The sequence below is a fragment of the Haliotis rufescens genome, unplaced genomic scaffold, assembly GCF_023055435.1.
Source record: "Haliotis rufescens isolate VD_foot unplaced genomic scaffold, xgHalRufe1.0.p SCAF_16, whole genome shotgun sequence".
NCBI lineage: Eukaryota > Metazoa > Mollusca > Gastropoda > Lepetellida > Haliotidae > Haliotis > Haliotis rufescens.
In genome coordinates this window covers 27,171,706-27,192,390 of record NW_025963846.1, presented here as the reverse complement: position 1 = coordinate 27,192,390, position 20,685 = coordinate 27,171,706, and the positions used below count along the sequence as shown (strand labels likewise).

The following is a 20,685-nucleotide window of genomic DNA, read 5'->3' as shown; positions in this document are numbered from 1 at the left end:
ATGGAAACTAGTTATATGCAGCACACACAGCTACTCACACATACAGCTTGACATGGGTAAGGGAAAGTAGTGATATGCTGTACACACGGCCTCTCAGACATACAGGCTGACATGGGTAAGGGAAGCTAGTGATATCCAGCACACACAGCTTCTCACACATACAGGCTGACATGGGTAAGGGAAACTATTTATATGGAGCACACACAACTACACACACATACAGGCTGACATGGGTAAGCGAAACTAGTGATATGCAGCACAAACAGCTATTCACACATACAGGCTGACATGGGTAAGGGAAACTAGTGATATGCAGCACACACAGCTACTCACACATAAAGGCTGACATAGATAAGGGAAGCTAGTGATATGCAGCACACACAGCTACTCGCACCTAGAACCTGACATTGATAAGGGAAACTAGTGATATGCAGTACACACAGCTATTCACACATACAGGCTGACATGTGTAAGGGAAACTAGTGATATGCAGCACACACAGCATCTCACAGATACAGACTGACATGGGTAAGGGAAACTAGTGATATGCAGCACCCACAGCTTCTCAGACATACAGGCTGACATGGGTAAGGGAAACTAGTGATATGCAGCACACACAGCATCTCACAGATACAGACTGACATGGGTAAGGGAAACTAGTGATATGCAGCACCCACAGCTTCTCAGACATACAGGCTGACATGGGTAAGGGAAACTATTGATATGCAGGAAACACACCATCTCAAACATACAGGCTGATATAGATAAGGGAAACTAGTGATATGCAGCACACGCAGCATCTCACACATTTACAAGCTGACATTGGGAAGAGAAACTAGTGATATGCAGTACACACAGCTACTCACACATACAAGCTGACATGGGTAAGGGAAACTAGTGATATGCAGCACACACAGCATCTCACAGATACAGACTGACATGGGTAAGGGAAACTAGTGATATGCAGCACCCACAGCTTCTCAGACATACAGGCTGACATGGGTAAGGGAAACTATTGATATGCAGGAAACACACCATCTCAAACATACAGGCTGATATAGATAAGGGAAACTAGTGATATGCAGCACACGCAGCATCTCACACATTTACAAGCTGACATTGGGAAGAGAAACTAGTGATATGCAGTACACACAGCTACTCACACATACAGGCTGACATGGGTAAGGGAAACTAGTGATATGCAGCACACACAGCATCTCACACATACTGGCTGGCATTGGTCACTCACACATACAGGCTGACATGGGTAAGGGAAACTATTGATATGCAGCACACACACCTACACACACATACAGGCTGACATGGGTAAGGGAAACTAGTGATATGCAGCACACACAGCTATTCACACATACAGGCTGACATGGGTAAGGGAAACTAGTGATATGCAGTACACACAGCTATTCACACATACAGGCTGACATGTGTAAGGGAAACTAGTGATATGCAGCACACACAGCTACTCACACATACAACTTGACATGGCTAAGAGAAACAAGTGATATGCAGCACACACAGCTTCTCAAACATACAGCCTGACATAGGTAAGGGAAACTAGTGATATGCAGTACACACAACTTCTCACACATACAGGCTGACATGGGTAAGGGAAACTAGTGATATGCAGTACACACAGCTTCTCATATATACAGGCTTGACATTGGTAAGGGAAACTAGTATATATGCAGTACACACAGCTTATCACAGATACAGCTTGACATGGGTAAGGGAAACTAGTGATATGCAGTACACACAGCTACACACACAAACGGGATTAGGTGGGCTAGGGATGCTTGTGATATGCAGCACATACAGCTACTCATACATACAGGCTGACATAGGTAAGGGAAACTAGTGATATGCAGCAAACACAGCATCTCACACATACAAGCTGACATAGGTAAGGGAAACTAGTGATATGCAGCACACACAGCATCTCACACATACAGACTGACATGGGTAAGGGAAACTATTTATATGCAGCACACACAGCTTCTCACACATACAGGCTGACATGGGTTAGCGAAACTAGTGATATGCAGCACACACAGCTTCTCACACATACAGGATGACATAGGTAAGGGAAACTAGTGATATGTAGCACACACAGAGGTACACACTGATACAGGCTGACATGGGTAAGGGAAACTAGTGATATGCAGCACACACAGCTACTCACACATACAGGTTGACATGGGTAAGGGAAACTAGTGATATGCAGTACACACGGCCTCTCAGACATACAGGCTGACATGGGTAAGGGAAGCTAGTGATATGCAGCACACACAGCTTCTCACACATACAGGCTGACATGGGTAAGGGAAACTAGTGATATGCAGCACACACAGCTTCTCACACATACAGGCTGACATGGGTAAGGGAAACTATTGATATGCAGCACACACGGCTTCTCAGACATACAGGCTGACATGGGTAAGGGAAAATAGAGATATGCAGCACACACAGCTACACACACATACAGCTTGACATGTGTAAGGGAAACTAGTGGTATGCAGTACACACGGCTTCTCAGACTTACAAGCTGACATGGGTAAGGGAAACTAGTGATATGCAGGACACACAGCTACACACACAAAAGGGATTAGATGGGCTAGGGATGCTTGTGATATGCAGCACATACAGCTACTCACACATACAGGCTGACATGGGTAAGGGAAACTAGTGATATGCAGCACACACACAGCTACACACAGATACAGGCTGACATGGGTAAGGGAAACTAGTGATATGCAGCACACACAGCTACTCACACATACAGCTTGACATGGGTAAGGGAAACTATTGATATGCAGTACACACGGCCTCTCAGACATACAGGCTGACATGGGTAAGGGAAGCTAGTGATATGCAGCACACACAGCTTCTCACACATACAGGCTGACATGGGTAAGGGAAACTAGTGATATGCAGCAGACACAGCATCTCACACATACAGACTGACATGGGTAAGGGAAACTATTTATATGCAGCACACACAGCTACACACACATACAGGCTGACATGGGTAAGGGAAACTAGTGATATGCAGCACACACAGCTTCTCAGACATACAGGCTGACATGGGTAAGGGGAACTAGTGATATGGAGCAAACACAGCATCTCACACATACAGGCTGATATAGATAAGGGAAACTAGTGATATGCAGCACACACAGCTTCTCAGACATACAGGTTGACATGGGAAAGGGAAACTAGTGATATGCAGTACACACAGCTACACACACAAAAGGCATTAGATGGGCTAGGGATGCTAGTGATATGCAGCACACACACAGCTACTCACACATACAGGCTGACATGGGCTAAGGATACTTGTGATATGCAGCACACACAGCTACTCACACATACAACCTGACATGGGTAAGGGAAACTAGTGATATGCATCACACACAGCTTCTTATACATACAGGCTGACATGGGTAAGGGAAACTAGTGTTATGCAGTACACGCAACTTCTCACACATACAGGCTGACATGGGTAAGGGAAACTAGTGTTATGCAGCACACACAGCTTCTCAGACATACAGGTTGACATGGGAAAGGGAAACTAGTGATATGCAGTACACACAGCTACATACACAAAAGGCATTAGATGGGCTAGGGATGCTAGTGATATGCAGCACACACACAGCTACTCACACATACAGGCTGACATGGGCTAAGGATACTTGTGATATGCAGCACACACAGCTACTCACACATACAACCTGACATGGGTAAGGGAAACTAGTGATATGCATCACACACAGCTTCTTATACATACAGGCTGACATGGGTAAGGGAAACTAGTGTTATGCAGTACACGCAACTTCTCACACATACAACCTGACATGGGTAAGGGAAACTAGTGATATGCATCACACACAGCTTCTTATACATACAGGCTGACATGGGTAAGGGAAACTAGTGTTATGCAGTACACGCAACTTCTCACACATACAGGCTGACATGGTAAGGGAAACTAGTGATATGCAGCACACACAGCTACTCACAGATACAGCTTGACATGGGTAAGGAAAACTAGTGATATGCAGTACACACGGCTTCTCAGACATACAGGTTGACATGGGAAAGGGAAACTAGTGATATGCAGCACACACAGCTACACACACAAAAGGGATTAGATGGGCTAGGGATGCTAGTGATATGCAGCACACACACAGCTACTCACACACAGGCTGACATGGGCTAAGGATACTAGTGATATGCAGCACACACAGCTACTCACACATACAAACTGACATAGGTAAGGGAAACAAGTGATATGCAGCACACAAAGCTACTCACACATACAACCTGACATAGGTAAGGGAAACTAGTGATATGCATCACACACAGCTACTCATACACAAAGGCTGACATGGGCCAGGGATGGTAGTGATGTGCAGCACACACAGCTAAATACATATACAGGCTGACATGGGCTATGGATGCTACTGATATGCAGCACATACAGCTACACACACATACAGCCTGACATTGGCTATACATTGAAAACTGTAGAGGTACAACCGAGCAAGCTCTTTCTACCAAGATTTCAAAAAGCGGCATCAAACTGCTGAGAAGTTGTTTGATCAAGGTCACAACATCCAAGGCCTCAGTAAAGCTTTCAAAAAGTGTTATGGTACACACGTGGAGGACATTTCCAAATTTTACGCATTTCATGACAAAAATCATGCAGTTCCCTATTTTTGACTAGTACCACATGTTCCCGTGTTTTTCCAGGCGAACGGTGGGGTACGCTCTCCTTTTCGCGAAAACCTGGTATCACCACTTTTTGATTGTGCTCACGACATAGTCGGAATCTACAATAGACACTGCTGAAATTTCTTATGAATATGGTAAGGGTTTTGACAAGTCTACGAAAGGTTCCAAACGCATCAGCATATATGTGTTGATGTTATCAGAAACAAGTCTCCCAGACGGTTCCATGTGAGGGCTGTGCAAGGCGGTTGCCATAGTTTGTCGAGACTGACTTGAGTGGATATTGGTCCTCGCTACAACTTTAAATCATTTCATGTTGACCCAAAATCTCGACAAACGTGTTAGACATTCTTCTTTCACTCACCAACCTCAACCATGTGCGGGGTATAAAGGTGCCCGACCTTACGTGCGTCTACAAGTTTAGACGTTGAACTTTGAGAAATACAAGTGCTTTCGGCGAACAGTTGACATTTTGTGGTGAATTTATAGTGTCATGTATATGAAATCACTGAACCTAGATCGCAGATACACGTGGCGTCTCATCACTGTTCTGATATGATCTTGTGGAAGGTTCGTTACGCCAAATGTCAGTGTTACACTATCACACAAACTGACAACAATCTACGCCTGTGTCTGGCTGGTAAGTTTTGGGTGGTGGTGTGCAATGCCGACCTGATGGCGTATTGATAGATCTGTACCGGATACGTGTCTACCTGACCGGCATGGTCGTGTCTATACTGTCATTCTACATAAACCGTTTTGACTTTTAGGTTGATAATAAAAGGAAAAGGGCAACTAGGTAGTTTCTTGCTGGCTGTTTACCGAACACACTACAGCTGAATCAAGCAGGTAATGTACACATTAAATGCACTTACATTTTTATTTATATACGTATTCGACGTAATAAGCGCCCGGGACACTCTCTAATGAGCGTGTACCTAGATGAGTGAGTGAGTGAGTGAGTTGCTTTTAACAGTATTCCAATTTAATCACGGCGTGTCAGCTTAATGTGAGAGGAAAGCCCGAAGTGATGCAGGTCTCAGACGTTTACCACTTCGGTGAAACCCACGAGCACGGATATGGTGCTGACAAACCTAGAAACATAATCGGGGTGAACCGGGATACGAACCCACAATCATAGGTTTCTGGCGTGCCAAAGGTACGCAACTCTGCACAGCGAATCGCGGCGCCCTAGACGACTGGGCCGGCCACCCGTGCCCCCTGTATTTAGATGGACGTGACAGGTGTATGGTGCCAATTGTTTATCAGTCAGCATATCATCCTAATTGATTTCCATCACTTGATTGTCTGGTTTGTTCACATATCACCGTGACATGACAGGAGCCCTGATGCGCGTGAGGCAAAACAACATACTTTTTGTAAATAATTGCGTCAGTGGCGGGTGCTACCGATAAGACAGGACATGTTTACCCTTTTCCCGAACATCTGATGTCATCACTAAGATCCCTTCACATATTTTTACACCATTTTGCCTTTTAGAATCCGTTTCGTCGGATAATCGAGACTGGTTATTCACTGGCGTTGTCGTTTCGTATCTACAATGCCACGGATAGCGATGTCCCCCAGTCGGTACAATTTAAGTGCACTTACTGATGTAATTCAACTTAACATCTGTTCACATTTGTGAAAATATCACAGAAACCAAATACGATGGAGGTCAAGTATGTCGCACATGACATACATATGGAAGTCGATCAGACCGTTGTGAAAAACCATCACGAGTTAATCAATTGCATGTAGTATCTATGGTTTCCATACAGAACGATCAGGCGTGCCTCCAGAAACAGTTATGGGGTGGTAGATGCCAATTGTGTACACGTTGTGTACGGGCACCGACGACCTAATCTCTTTTGGGGTCCAAGCATACCTTAGCAAAACCTTATGCTCAAAGCTTGTGCATCTTGGGCATTTCTGATTTCCATAAATCTATCACTACCTATTTGTATTGTGAATATGGCTCCAATTTCGTGATATTTATGATTCGACATGAACTAACCTTTTATTATCACACTGGGCGTCTGAAACTGGTGCCGTATGTCCAAACCAGGTTTCTGTTAAACCATTATTTCGTAAGCAGTATGTCATAATACAACCTCTGCATGTCAGCATGGCTGCACGTGATTTAATACACAACAGAGTGCTGTCTGACAGGTCGGAGGTCTTGCTCACATAGATGTGCTACTATTTCAGAACAGCCCTCTGGGGCAAGTCGTCGCACCAATCGTTGGTTAATTTGTCTGACGTCCAGTAAATGATCTACGACAAAGAATTGTAAGTATTATATTTGGAAGTGTCATTTACCGAGGACGATTTTTGGATTGTGGAAACATACGACTTCCGATAATAAACAGAAGGAATAGTTCGTTGAACGAGATGACCTGGGTTCGTGGAATTGATGCAGGTCCCCCTGTGACGAAGTTGCGTTACGGCTTCTATAAGGGAGGGACTGTTGATTTGGTTGGACTTTATTTATGGTGACTACCTGTGGTTCGTCTTGCGGAAAAGACATCGTTTTATCAATGTTAAACAAACTGTGACCTCGCGTAGGCCGCCAATGAAATGTCATGCTGGAAACAGTCTGTTCATTTTAATGAAATCACGAGCTTTTCTTCCTGGATTGTCTGTTCGCCACGTCCATACTCAGCATTTCTCCATGTCATTCCTGTTGCACGGGATATATTAATGTGTTGGTTGGTTGGTTTGTTGTTTAACGCCGCACTCAGCGATAATCCAACTATATGACGGCGGTTTATCATTAATCGAGTCTGGACCATACAGTCCAGTGATTAATATCATGAGCCTCGATCCCCGACATTGGGATCGATGACATGCATCAACCAAGTCAGCGAGCCTGACCACCCGATCCCGATAGTCGCCTTTTACGACAAGCAAAGTCGCCTTTTACGGTAAGCATGGGTCACTGAACCCGATCTTGCACTTTCCAGGAAAACATGCAATGTTTAAGTACCATTTGTGAGAGATGAAAATACGTTTGTGATGAACTTGAGGATGAAATTATGTCGCAAAATACAGGTGGGGTTTATTCCTATTACAGGATATTTACCATTCCAAACGAGACTCTCGTGATGACCTCTATACTGTAGTTCAAATTTCTTCTCCGACCGGAACATGTTCACAGGCTCAGTAAAGGAAACATTAACACGTGCGCAATATTCCAGCTACAGCACCGCGTCTGGCAACCCAAACCGCCTAGGTGTGTTCCACCCGCGTTGATTGTGTTTTGACTCAAATAAAACTAGAGACAGTACTGGGGCAAAATACTATTTTATTTTTAAAGTATATTTTCTTAACTATACAAATACATGTGAAAAATAGTTACATACGATATATGTTTTTAACTTGTCATTTGTGCTGAAGTGATTCTGTCTCAACAAGCATGGACAACTGCAGAAGATCTGAAAAGAAAATGTAGTTATTAATATCTTCCCTTATACTACTAACGTTTTCATCTACCAAGAAATATTGCACACCGAAACGCGCTATTGAGTGAGTGAGTGAGTGAGTGAGTGAGTGAGTATGCATTTATGTTGCTTTTAGCACTGTTCCAGCCATATCACTTCAGAAATAGGCTTCACACATTTTACCAATGTGAGGAATCGAACCCGTATCTTCGGCGTGACGAGCGAACGCTTTAGTTACTAGGCTACCCCACCGCCCCGAAACGCGCTATTGAATAGATTTATTACTGTACAATATTCGTCACATCGGCAGATTGATATACTCCAATGAGCTATATGGATTACATGATGATCCTTTTCATGTCTTGTCCAATGACTCGTCATGAAATTTGATAAACAGGAATAGGCACATGTTCAAAGGCTTATGCGGCATGACGTGATATTAACTCAAGTGAAATATCGACTTCATATTTTTAGAGGAGACTTGAGGGGAATTGGGGTTTAATGTCGCGTTCAAGATTATTGCACTCTTAAAGCGATGTGTATACAAGTATGCGTATGGCTGTTTGCACTAGTCCAGATTTTTGAAGTTCTTTGCCCAGTGAGACACCATGTTTAACATGGATACCCCACTCGCATTTATTAAATAGACTTTCAACCACCCATGCTTTATTCCCTCATTGCTGAGCGTCAGGCATTGTAACAACAAGTACCATCTTTTAAATGTATCATCCGTTCATATTTATTTACCATATGTTCCTGTGTTTTTCAGGTGAATAATTGACTTGCCTTGGCATGTGTTTGTTATGCCAAGGGTGGGTCACATTTTCACTATTTGATTCATAAATTCATGTTTATCATATAGTCGAAATCATACAGAAATTTCTGATGATTATTGAAAATGTTTTGTCGCTTTTATTTATCATTTTTAATACACATGAACTGTGTTATTAATGAATTAACATATTCATGATATTATGAAAAATCACTGTTATAAGAAAAGATAAAACTATTATTTTGATATAACACGAAATTGTTGACGGGTATGCACTATATTAAAATTCCTTTGCATAAAAACAAGTGGAGGATTGCCCCGACCTGAAATGTCCAGTTGGTTATCCCCATCAGTATCGGCCAATTGGAGAATGACTCTGGCCTCTTTCGGTGTGTAGCCTAGTCTACCGTCGAGGTAGGTCAACACGCTGTACAGCTCCATGCCGTTAACAACGCCGTCTTCGTTCTTGTCAAAGTCGAATATGCTCTGTCCGTTGGCTCCCGACATGTCACCGGGCAGGTGAGGCACTGTGGCTCCGAATACTGTGTGTGAGAAATAATCGTGAACAGGTTTCGCCAATTGTAGCATGGAGTGAATGAGTGAGTGAGTTTTACGCCGCTTTTAGCAATATTCCAGCCATATCACGGCGGGGGACACCAGAAATTGGCTTCACACATTGTACCCATGTCGGGAATCGAACCCGAGTCTTCAGCGTGACGAGCGAACGCTTTAACCACAAGGCTCCCCGACCGCCCTGTAGCATGGAAGTTTGATGACGTTTAACGGGTGATATGACGATAATGTCTACATTTCGATAAATCATTATTTTCTGATTTCCTCAAACATAATTTGAAACGCCATGTTGATTGCACCTAGGGAAAATATATTGACATAAAATACGTGGGTGCGTGAGTGTTTAATTCCGCTTTGAACAGTATTCCAGTTATATCACGGCGTGTGAGCTTAATGTGAGAGGATAGCCCGAAGTGATACAGGTCTCCGACGTTAACCATTTTGGTTAAACCCATGAAAACCTAGGAACATAACTGGGGAAAACCGGGATTCGAACCCACAATCATAGGTTTCTGGCGTGCTGTCAGGACGCAACTCTGCACAGCGAATTGCGGCGCCTGAGATGACTGGGCCATCACATAAATTAAGACTATAAACGGTGAAGCATAGTTGTACATCGCACCCCGAACGTACTGGCAAATGACCAGTAACGGATATGCATTGATTTCGCTGTGTGATATTTTGTCAGTGTGAAGTATCTATACTATAATGTTCCAACATATTGCGTTGTTGCATTACTTTTGTCCATCAGTATTACGTACAAGGTTCTCGAATAAGGAGCTTGTGCACAGCAGTTTTCTATATTAACGATATGCAGCTACGTCGGACCAGGACCGCCCCCGTGGTCTAGTGGTAGAGCGTCCGCCCAGAGAGCGGAAGGTCCGGGGTTCGATCCCCGGCCACGTCATACCAAAAGACGTTAAAAGATGGTACTTGTTGTTACCCTGTTTGGCGCTCGGCATTAAGGGGCTAAATCAAGGACTTGTCGGCTCGGAGTCAGTATACTGTGTCTGAGTGGGATATTCATGTTAAACTGCGGCATGGTATCTCAGTGAGCTAGTACCATAAATCGGCATCAGTCCGGACTAGTACAAGCAGCCATACACACAAACACACGTCGCTATATAAGTGCAATAATAATGGACGCGACGTTAATCCCAATTTCACCTCACCTCTCGTACGACCATAGCAAAATGAAATATACTTACCAATGACATTCCAACAGAAAACAATGCTGAGGACAAGTGTTGCGTTGTACATTCTCGTGTTTGTTCCTTCACAAACGTCAGCAGTAATACTCTTAATTCATTCCACCTACCTTATATACCATAATCTACGAACGATAATTGTTGGGATGACCCGTGCGTCAATTGGTTTAAAGAGCACTCAGCATGGTGCGTCCGTTTGTCCACGCTACTGATCACCAATATCCGATCATTGGTATTTGAGATATGTATAATTATCCAGTTCCATCTAATATCACAATCTCCACTTCTGACTGAGCGAACTTCCTTCTCCGTTGGTGGTAATTACATGCATGACATATTTCAGTGTTTGACCCCATACATATAAAGAAGATAATTGTTTCAGTGGACATGTGAAAATACTATTCAATGTCACATTATGCATGTGGTCATGTTACCTCGAATTTCAAGCCTGCAATTTCCGCCACACCGTTTTATATCTCCAAATGTGTGGATGAATTAAAGACTCATCTTCTCAGATTTAAGTTTCAAAACACACAATCCCTTGTGTCATGTATCATATGTGGTGTTCAAACAATATTTTTTGTGTGTTATCGCAGGTGACATGTTTTATCATTTCAAAAATGGTCCAATAGCCATTTCCCTTCCACTGATTTGCCAACCTATGCTACAAAGAAAAGAGACCAGTTAAATGGACTAATCTGTTTAATATTTAGGTCTTTGCTTAAAGATTCAGAGACAAAATATATCTTCAGGACTGAATGAAAAACGGTGTTGACGTTCCAATAGTCAATTGTCCTGACCCGTGATGATCGAGTTAGAAGAGGTCTTCAGCAACCAATGCTTGCTGTAAAAGGCGGCTATGCTTGTCGTAAGAGGCGACTAAGGGGATCGGATGGTCAAGCTCACTGACTTGATTGATGCATGTCATCGTATTCCAATTGCGTGGATTGATGCTTATGATGTCAATCACTGGATTGTCTGATCCAGATTCGATTATTTTTCAGACCCCCGTCATATAGCTGGAATATTGCTGAGTGTGACGTTAAACAACAAACAAACAAACAAGTCAACTGTCCCTTGAAGTCGAGCAGCCCCAGCTCCAGCCTTTGGTATCTACAAGTCACAAAGTTTGAGGTAAAATCTAGCATGCCTTTTGCACGAATATTTCAAAAAGCGTCATACAACTCTTGCTCAAGAGTATAGCTTTCAAAAGGTTTCATGCTAGACATGTGGAGAACATTTCGAAATTCCACACATCAGTGACAAAAAAAGATGTCCAATGCAGCTTCATGTTTTGATTTGTACCATACGTTCCCGTGCTTTGTCAGGTGAACAGTTGACCAGCCTTTGCATGTGTTTGTGACGGAAACAAATGCTTTTAACAGATATGTCTTATGATTATGGAAAGGGTTTTGTCGTTTGGGTATTTAGAATTACAAACTTTAATGCTGACGTCACGATTAGTCACATCAGCCTCAGTTGACGCAGCAAGACCAAGGTGAACATGATCCCTTTGTTCCAGATGACGTGGATTATTCCCGAACTGAAAGCCTTGTATAACGCAAAAACATAATAAACACACGTTTTTTGAGATAATCGCTGGGATTACCGTAATTGCAGTGATTCGTGTATTATATTTGTCAATCTTGAGTTTTTGTATTAACCATTAAAAACTGAATAACAGTATTTATTCAGTTCGTTTCAGGAAAGGCTACATGTACATTCGTATTTTGTATATCTTTCAGTCTTAGGCAACACACAAAGTTTAAAAGCACTAAAACTTAAGTACGTAACACACTGACAATGAAAAAATGGATAGGAGTTATGGAAGCAATTCCTAGAGACACACTATCAAGGATCTATCACACAATATATGTAGTTATCAATTAAAGCTATTCCACCGACGTGTGAGATGAAGAAAAAGCTGCATTTCTTGACAAACACTTTAGTTACTGCATATATTCCAATACAAAATGGTTGATATCAAGGTGGATGCCAAAGCAGCCATGTTTAAAATCGGAAGTGATACATTTTCAATGATACTATTACAGGGATCATAAACACACAATTTATCGGGTTAATAACAGGTTCAAGGACACACCAGGGTCTCCGAGCGGGCAACTTTCTATCTGTATGTGCATGTTAATATCAAATTCCATAAGGCTGTCATTACGATTACGTTACCAAAGCTACAGCAGTGCCATAGCCAGCCGAGGGGCCTGGATTGTTTTTAATAGAAAACACTTTTATTTGAATCATGAAAATACAATCACCCATCTACAACATCGGGAAATCGTATCCAGACCTTACCATCCCTCAAAATGTATCTGGTCAGTGTGTTGTGACAGATAACTCGGACAGTCAAGCCATCACCCTCTCTGATCTCGCTATAACACTAAATCGATCCAGACAGTTCTCATCGCTCAATGACAAGTTTGAGACGTTTACGTTTGACTGCAATCGCAGGTTAACAGAATTAGAGGAGGAAAATGAAACTCTTAAATCTAAAATGCGTGATTTAAAAATTAACATGGAGGCCAAATCTCGGCTGTGTAATCTTATTTCCCATGGTCTTCACGATAGGCGTAGCGAAACGAGGGCTGACAGTGAAAGGTGTGTCAGAGATTTTATGTACACTTCATTTCATTTCTGACGTAATGCATCAACGGCATGGAAAGAGCCCCCAAATTGCTCTCTAAATTCCGGACAGTGGCCATCCTCTGTATCTCCGGGGCTCTGGGCCTAGCCTTGTGGTTCTCGCGAACTACAAATACATGCCCTTGATTTCTCCATCACTTTATCTCAGCAATGACAGCCAAGTAAAACCATTCTTACAAACTGAAACATATTTTAATTGGTTTAAAAGATAAAAGTTTTATCAGAGCTTATTGTAAATTGGGAATTTCCTTGCACGATGTTAAGGTAAATGTACACTCAACGCGAATTTGAAGTGGTAAAAGTTACATGCTAGAAAAGTGATCTTTGTTAACAGAAACAAGTCAAAATTGGCATCATATGACAACATAATTATTTGATTTCACTTAAGAGAGCATTTCATAAACATCTTTACGGATTCAAGATCACGACGTTCAAAAGTCTTTATGAATCACATTCAGTAACGGGTATGGCTGATTGGTCTGTTGCGAGTCCCATACGTCATTTGAGGAGCTGTGGTTGTACGTGGGATTCTATTGCGTAGATGTGACGTCACCATCAACTGATCTTCTCTATCGAGCGTCACACGCTGTCGGTCACTTAATGGACGATAATCTGCACTGTTGGTCAACTGGTGATGTTCCTGAAGCATGTAAGTTGTGGAATGATGGACATCAATGTGTCTGCCAACTCGTGACATGTTCCATCCAGCTTCAGTAAATAAAGCGACAAAACCCTTTCGACTACATGAATCACTATCAAAAGTGATGATACCAGGTGTTTGCGAAAGGGTGAGTGTATCCTTCCCCACTAGTGGCACCCGTCACAAAAACGTGGAAAGGCAAGTCAATTGTTCACCTTAAAAAAACATGGGAACATATGGTACATGTCAAAAGAGGTAATTGCATCTGACATCATTTTGTCACTGATGCGTTAAATTTGGAAATGACCTCAACATGTCTACCATAAAACTTGTTGAAAGCTTTACTGAGGCCTTGAATGTTGTAACCTTGATCAAACAACTTCCAGTTTTCCAGAGTTAGACGGGACAGGGTGTTTTTATGTCAAACTTAAAATCAAACTACAAAACCAACAGCTAATGTTTGAGACCAGATACCAAGGTGTCCGATGAATCAATTTCAATCTTCTCAAACCTTCTGGTAATAAGGAGTGTTACACGTTTTATCTATTTTCCAGAGACGTGCGTGCAATTATCGCAAGTCGCGTGTTGGGGAATGTTACCATGTAAAATAAAATGTAACGTCGTCCTTTTCAAAGTGTAGTTATTTTATAATTTTACATCATTTATGTTTAATGATATCACCCATCGAACATCTCGTTTCTTTTGGAGTTGAGAATATGACGCAGGTTCACAGACGGTGGTATTTTATTCTGTTTGTACAAATTGTTTACAAGGAGGCGAAGAGGATGAAAACCATGTTTTACTTATATGTGAAAAATATACTCGTTTATGGTATACATTTCCCCCCTTGTAGCAGGGTATTAAAGTGTAACTTTAAAATCTATTAATGTACATCACGTGACAAATGTTGATATGCTTTGGGCCTTGGTGCCAAAATTACTAAATGAAACATATGTCTGTTTGTTTAAGGATTCATTAACACTAAAAATAAGCAAAGCTAAAGCATGGAGGCTTTGAGTAAGCAGATACAAGTTGAACTCACACAGCGTGAGACACGTCCAACGGGCGAATAGTCACAAGTTAGAAACGCTGGCAGTAAACTAATCAGTACTAACATACAACTGCCTTGATCTAAATCCACAGGGGGTATTACATTTTGTAAATCTAACAGTTATACAGTTGCCACAAAGCCCTTCAGTTCCGATGAGTTGGCGATCCGGGGCGTGAAGCAGAAAGTAAGGTGTATCTCATTTCATGCTTTCACAGTTTTCGGAGATTTCGGTCTTGGAGGGTCCGGCTCTTCCGGTCTCGGTCTTGGAGCGTCCGGGGCTTCCGGTCTCGGTCTTAGAGCGTCCGGCGCTTCCGGTCTCGGTCTTGGAGCATCTGGCGCTTCCGGTCTCGGTCTTAGAGCGTCCGGCGCTTCCGGTCTCGGTCTTGGAGCGTCTGGCGCTTCCGGTCTCGGTCTTAGAGCGTCCGGCGCTTCCGGTCTCGGTCTTGGAGCGTCTGGCGCTTCCGGTCTCGGTCTAAGAGCGTCCGGCGCTTCCGGTCTCGGTCTTGGAGCGTCTGGCGCTTCCGGTCTCGGTCTTAGAGCGTCCGGCGCTTCCGGTCTCGGTCTTGGAGCGTCTGGCGCTTCCGGTCTCGGTCTTAGAGCGTCCGGCGCTTCCGGTCTCGGTGTTGGAGCGTCTGGCGCTTCCGGTCTCGGTCTCGGGATACCTACAATGGACGCAGAACATACTTACATGCTGTTCATACAAGTGACATATTTCTTACCAAGTAACGATAAGTCGAACTCAAAAGGAAGTTCGTTTAAACACGTTTTAAACGGTTTATGGCTGCGAGGTTAAGATACACAAAACAATGTGTTGCCCGCGAGAGAACTATTTGTATATCATTGCAAGACACATCTGTAAACACAGACCACAATTTGGCGGCAGTAAGCAAATCAGAATAAAATGAATACTGACAAGCGACTGTGACTACTGAAAGGCGTACATTGAGTGATTATGAGTGAGTAGTGAGTAAGTTGGGTTTAACGCCGCTTTTAATAGTATTCCAGTTATAGCACGGCGTGTCAGCTTAATGTGGGAGGAAAGCCCGAAGTGATGCAGGTCTCGGATGTTTACCACTTACGTGAAACCCATGAGCTCGGGTATGGTGCTGACAAACCTAGAAACATAATTGGGGCGAACCGGGATTCGAACCCACGATCATAGGTTTCTGGCGTGTCCAAGGGACGCAACTCTGCACAGTGAATCGCGGCGCTTTAGACGACTGTGCCCCCGAGTGATTATGAAATAACACATGAAACAATATGCAGACGAGTGACAGCGCGCTAAAATCCTAACAAGACCTATTCGACTGAACACTTGATGGTTATGCTACCATCACTTGATGGTTATGCTACCATCACACCAAAGTTGTTCTACCCCGTTCTAAACTAAATACTAGGACGGGCTGTGATCACTGTCGAACGCGTAGTTTAGCGTAAAATACGATACGCATTCGTTCAAAAGCTGTCCTCAATACGTCTATCTCGTTCTTATCTCGTTCTTGGCCAGTCTGCAGTACGTGTGTATCCAGCTCAGATCGTGTAAAAGTGCACCGCATGCCGACAACGTGTCGAAGCAGTTCGAGCACGTCCGTAGCCATTCTCAACCCGTTCTTAACCAGTTCAACCTTGTTCTCTACCTCGTTCACAATGCGTCCAAGCCAGTTCAAACTAATTCTTAACCTGACCAACTCGTTCGCACGACGTCCTCATCCCGATCGTCCCTAGTGCGAGTGTATTCGCGTGGTGGCCCGTCCTGGCCCGACTCCATGAGTACTGAACGCGTTAGAGCCTTCGTTCAAGTTCAGGGCTCCGACCTGTACACATCATGCCTTCAAAGAGAAGTCGATTCAGAAAGACAGTGCATAGATATGTGGCAGGATGTATATATTTGGGATTATTTTAAAAGTAGTTTAGTATAAACTTATCCAAAACATAGGTATTTTATTGTATTTATTAAATAAATTAGTTTACTTAGTCCACTAACTCACACCTCAGTAACATAATCTAACATGTGGTGATTGATTCTTTGTGCTAAGGCTACTGCGGTTTCAGCCTAGCTTATTGTTCTCTGCCGGTCAGCTTGGCCTGGCTTTGTATTTCCCGCGTCACATGACCACCTTGGTCATGTACTTCATACCTTTACTATGTGCACCATTTCTAGTCACAACTCTCACTGGGAAAGGACCATTCAGTTTGGGGTGAGTTAAATATATTTATTATCATTGTACTTAGATTTCTAGTCACAACTCTCACTGGGAAAGGACCATTCAGTTTGGGGTCACGTAAGATACTGGATTGTGGACCATCATTGGAATAAATCCAGTTGTGAAAACAGCATGCTTTTGTGTCTCCATTACCCTGCATAAGCCTCTGCGACAAATGGCATCCCTGGTGGGATGCCATTTGTCGCAGAGGCTTACACTCATTTCATTTTGTTTGGTAGTGTGCCCCACTCACCTTTTGAGGGGACACGTCATATATTGCTCACTTTGTTATTTCCAGGTTGCAGGTACATTCTTCATTTCAGTATTCAGTTTATTACCTTGCAGTCTATGTATTATCAGCATGGCTGATCTATCTGAGGAGGAGTTTGAGACAGTCATGGCTTCTCTTCAGAAGCTGGGAGTTGACCCAGATGTAAGATCTGGTGTTGAACTCAAACAGTGGATGGAGAGCCATTCGACTGTCCCAACTCAAGTGAAGACAGAAGAAGTACCATATGCCTCGTTCAGACATAACCCAACAGAACCACTGCAGAGTTTTAAGAGCCTAAGTGTCAGACAGACACCAAGGTTGTCCTCTTTTTCAGGTGATCCTGCAGCCAAGGGGGAAGCTTCTTTTGATATATGGCAGTATGAGGTTGAGCGTTTGTTACAACATGAGACTCACCCTAGAGAAGATGTCATCCAGGCTATACATCGTTCTCTTCGTGGTAATGCAGCTAGAGTAGTGATGCGACTTCAGCTTCCATTTCCCGAATATTTGAGAAACTTAAGAGTATCTTCAAGCCTAGCGAGGTAGGAGAGACCCTCCTAGCCCAGTTCTACAGTGCAAGACAGGGTCCTTCTGAAGATGTGACTACATGGGGATGTCGACTTGAAGACCTCTTGTATGATGTCAAGAGTCAAGGTTTCTTGAAGGACATGGATGCTGACCAGATGCTCCGTAATGTGTTCTGGATGGGTCTACGTCAAGAACTGAAGGACATTAGCGGCCACAAGTTCGATACCATCACAGATTTTGACCGTCTCAGGGTAGAGATCCGTCGAATAGAGTATGGACTAGAAGTGAGGATGAAGGAGTTCAAAACTCAACCACAGAAGACCTCGTCAGCAGCTCCAGCTAAGCAAGCCATTGCTACACCTATAGCCGAGAGCTCCGAGATATCAGAGCTGAAGGGGATTATTTTCAAGCTTTCAGCTAAAATGGATAACTTGGAGCACCGACTTCCTCCAGCACCACCAAGGATATCAGGAGCCATGCAAGGCCTGGACTTTGCACCTCAAGGGGAAGTGGAACACTTACCTCATAGACCACAGCGCAGGGAGGAGCGTTGCTGTTACAACTGTGGACAACCTGGACACCTCCAGATTGGTTGTTTGATCAGGACAGACCACAGACGAGTATATTTAAACCGGAGAGGACCTATGTCAAGGGGCAGACGTTAGGTTCATATAGACAGAGCCCCACTGAAGTTCGTCCTCAGCTACCTCCTGGACTCATTGGATCAGCAAGTGAAACATCAGTTACAATCAATGGAATATCATGCAAGGCTCTGCTTGATACTGGATCCACTGTGTCTACTGTTTCTGAGTCATTCCACAAGGAACACCTTTCAGGAACAGAGATCAAGCCCCTGAAGGACTTTATTCATATAGAGTGTGCTGATGGTAAATCTCTTCCGTATAGTGGTTATATTGTTGTAGAAGTAGGTACTTGTGGAATGGAGGCATTGAAGGAACCAAGCATGTGTTTGTGTTTAGTTGTACCTGATAGTGCCTATAATTCTACTGTACCAGTCTTGTTAGGAACAAATTTCCTTTATCCGCTTATGGAAGACTGCAAGACAAGGAGTGGGACCAACTTCCTTCAGACAGCTGAGCTACATACTTCCTGGTATTTAGCTTTTAGGAGTATTTTGCTTCAGGACAAGGCTCTAAAGAAGAACTTTGGGAAGCTGGGTGTTGTGAAGTGTAATGAGCGTACCAAGATCATTGTCCCTCCTAACACCACAACCACCATCCGAGGCTACATTGACAAGGAACTCCCCTATCGAGATACCTGTGTGATGATACAGCAAACAACAAATGCTGCTGTGCCACCTGGATTGGAGATCTGCTATTTTCAGATTCAACTACAAAAATAAGTACATCCCGGTCCAGGTATCTAACTTGTCATCTCAAACTGTAGTCATTCCCCCGAGAGCTTTAGTGTGTGAGATTCAACCAGTTCGGATTGAGGAGGTATCAACAATTGACCTTGAGAAAATGGTGAAGGAGGACATGGAACATCCTTTGGACAAGGTGGATATATCTCCAACAATAACTGAAGATCAACAGAAGTTATGTGAGGATCTGTTAAAGAGATACAGCGATGTGTTCTCTACTGGGGATATGGACATTGGTCATTCTACAACTGTACAGCACAGGATCGAGCTAACAGATGAGGTACCATTCAAACAGAGACATAGGAGGATACCACCAGCCATGTTTCCTGAGGTCAAGGATCATCTCAAGCAACTGTTAGCTTGTGGAATTATTCGACGCTCACACAGCCCTTGGGCTTCTAACATCGTGCTTGCTCGCAAAAAAGACAATTCCCTGAGGATGTGCGTGGACTTCAGATTTCTTAACAATCGGACCGTTAAAGACAGTTACGCTCTACCCCGGATCGAGGAGATTTTTGATAAGTTAGCAGGGAGCAAATTCTACTCTGTCATGGACATGAAGTCAGGATATCACCAGATTGATGTTGCTGAGGAGCACAAGGCCAGAACAGCTTTCACGGTTGGACCACTTGGGTTCTATGAATATAATAGACTCCCATTTGGACTTGTGAACGCACCTGCTACTTACCAGAGACAAATGGAGGACATGCTTGGAGATCTGCACCTCGAACTTTGTATGATCTACTTAGATGATCTCATCGTCTTCTCCAACACCTTTGAGGACCACCTAGTCAGACTAGAGAAGATCCTACAGAGACTATGGGAGAGTGGAATCAAGCTGAACCCCAAGAAATGGGAATTCTTCAGGGAGAAGGTGAAGTTTGTTGGTCACATTGTTTCAGCTGAGGGGATCCAGACAGATCCTGCTAAAACTAAAAATATTGTGAACTGGCCTACTCCACGCAACCCTGAAGAAGTTCGCCGCTTTCTTGGCTTTGCTGGCTATTACTGGAAATTTGTGAAGAGCTTTTCCAACATAGCCCGACCACTTAGTGATCTCTTACCTCCAACAGTGAAGAAGAAAGGACCGAAAGGAAAGAAGCCGGAAGCAAGATTACCCTGGCATTGGGGGACTAGTCAGCAAGCTGCATTCCAGAAGCTGAAGGATGCCCTTACATCACCTCCAATCCTTGGGTATCCAGATTATTGC

At 43.4% G+C, this 20,685-nt stretch overlaps 2 protein-coding genes across 4 annotated transcripts in view; both read right to left on the bottom strand.

Moving 5' to 3' along the window:
- The window catches only part of LOC124113942 (splicing factor 3B subunit 4-like), a 143,113-nt gene that overhangs the window by 91,206 nt on the left and 31,222 nt on the right, over positions 1–20,685 (bottom strand). For 2 of the 3 annotated variants that reach the window (XM_048397073.1, XM_048397074.1), the window contains one exon: positions 14,764–15,750. The exons of the other annotated variant lie outside the window; for it this stretch is intronic. In XM_048397073.1, coding sequence (XP_048253030.1) covers positions 15,290–15,750 — 461 coding nt within the window. In that variant the 3' untranslated portion in view covers positions 14,764–15,289. Of the gene's footprint in view, positions 1–14,763; positions 15,751–20,685 lie in introns of those variants that run through there. 3 annotated transcript variants of the gene reach the window in all.
- LOC124113944 lies at positions 8,097–10,846 on the bottom strand. Its single transcript, XM_048397076.1, has 3 exons — positions 10,740–10,846; positions 9,282–9,500; positions 8,097–8,180 (listed from the first exon to the last, which is right to left on the bottom strand). The coding sequence occupies exons 1-3, from the start codon at positions 10,789–10,791 to the stop codon at positions 8,128–8,130; spliced, it is 324 nt and encodes a 107-aa protein (XP_048253033.1). The 5' UTR covers positions 10,792–10,846; the 3' UTR covers positions 8,097–8,127.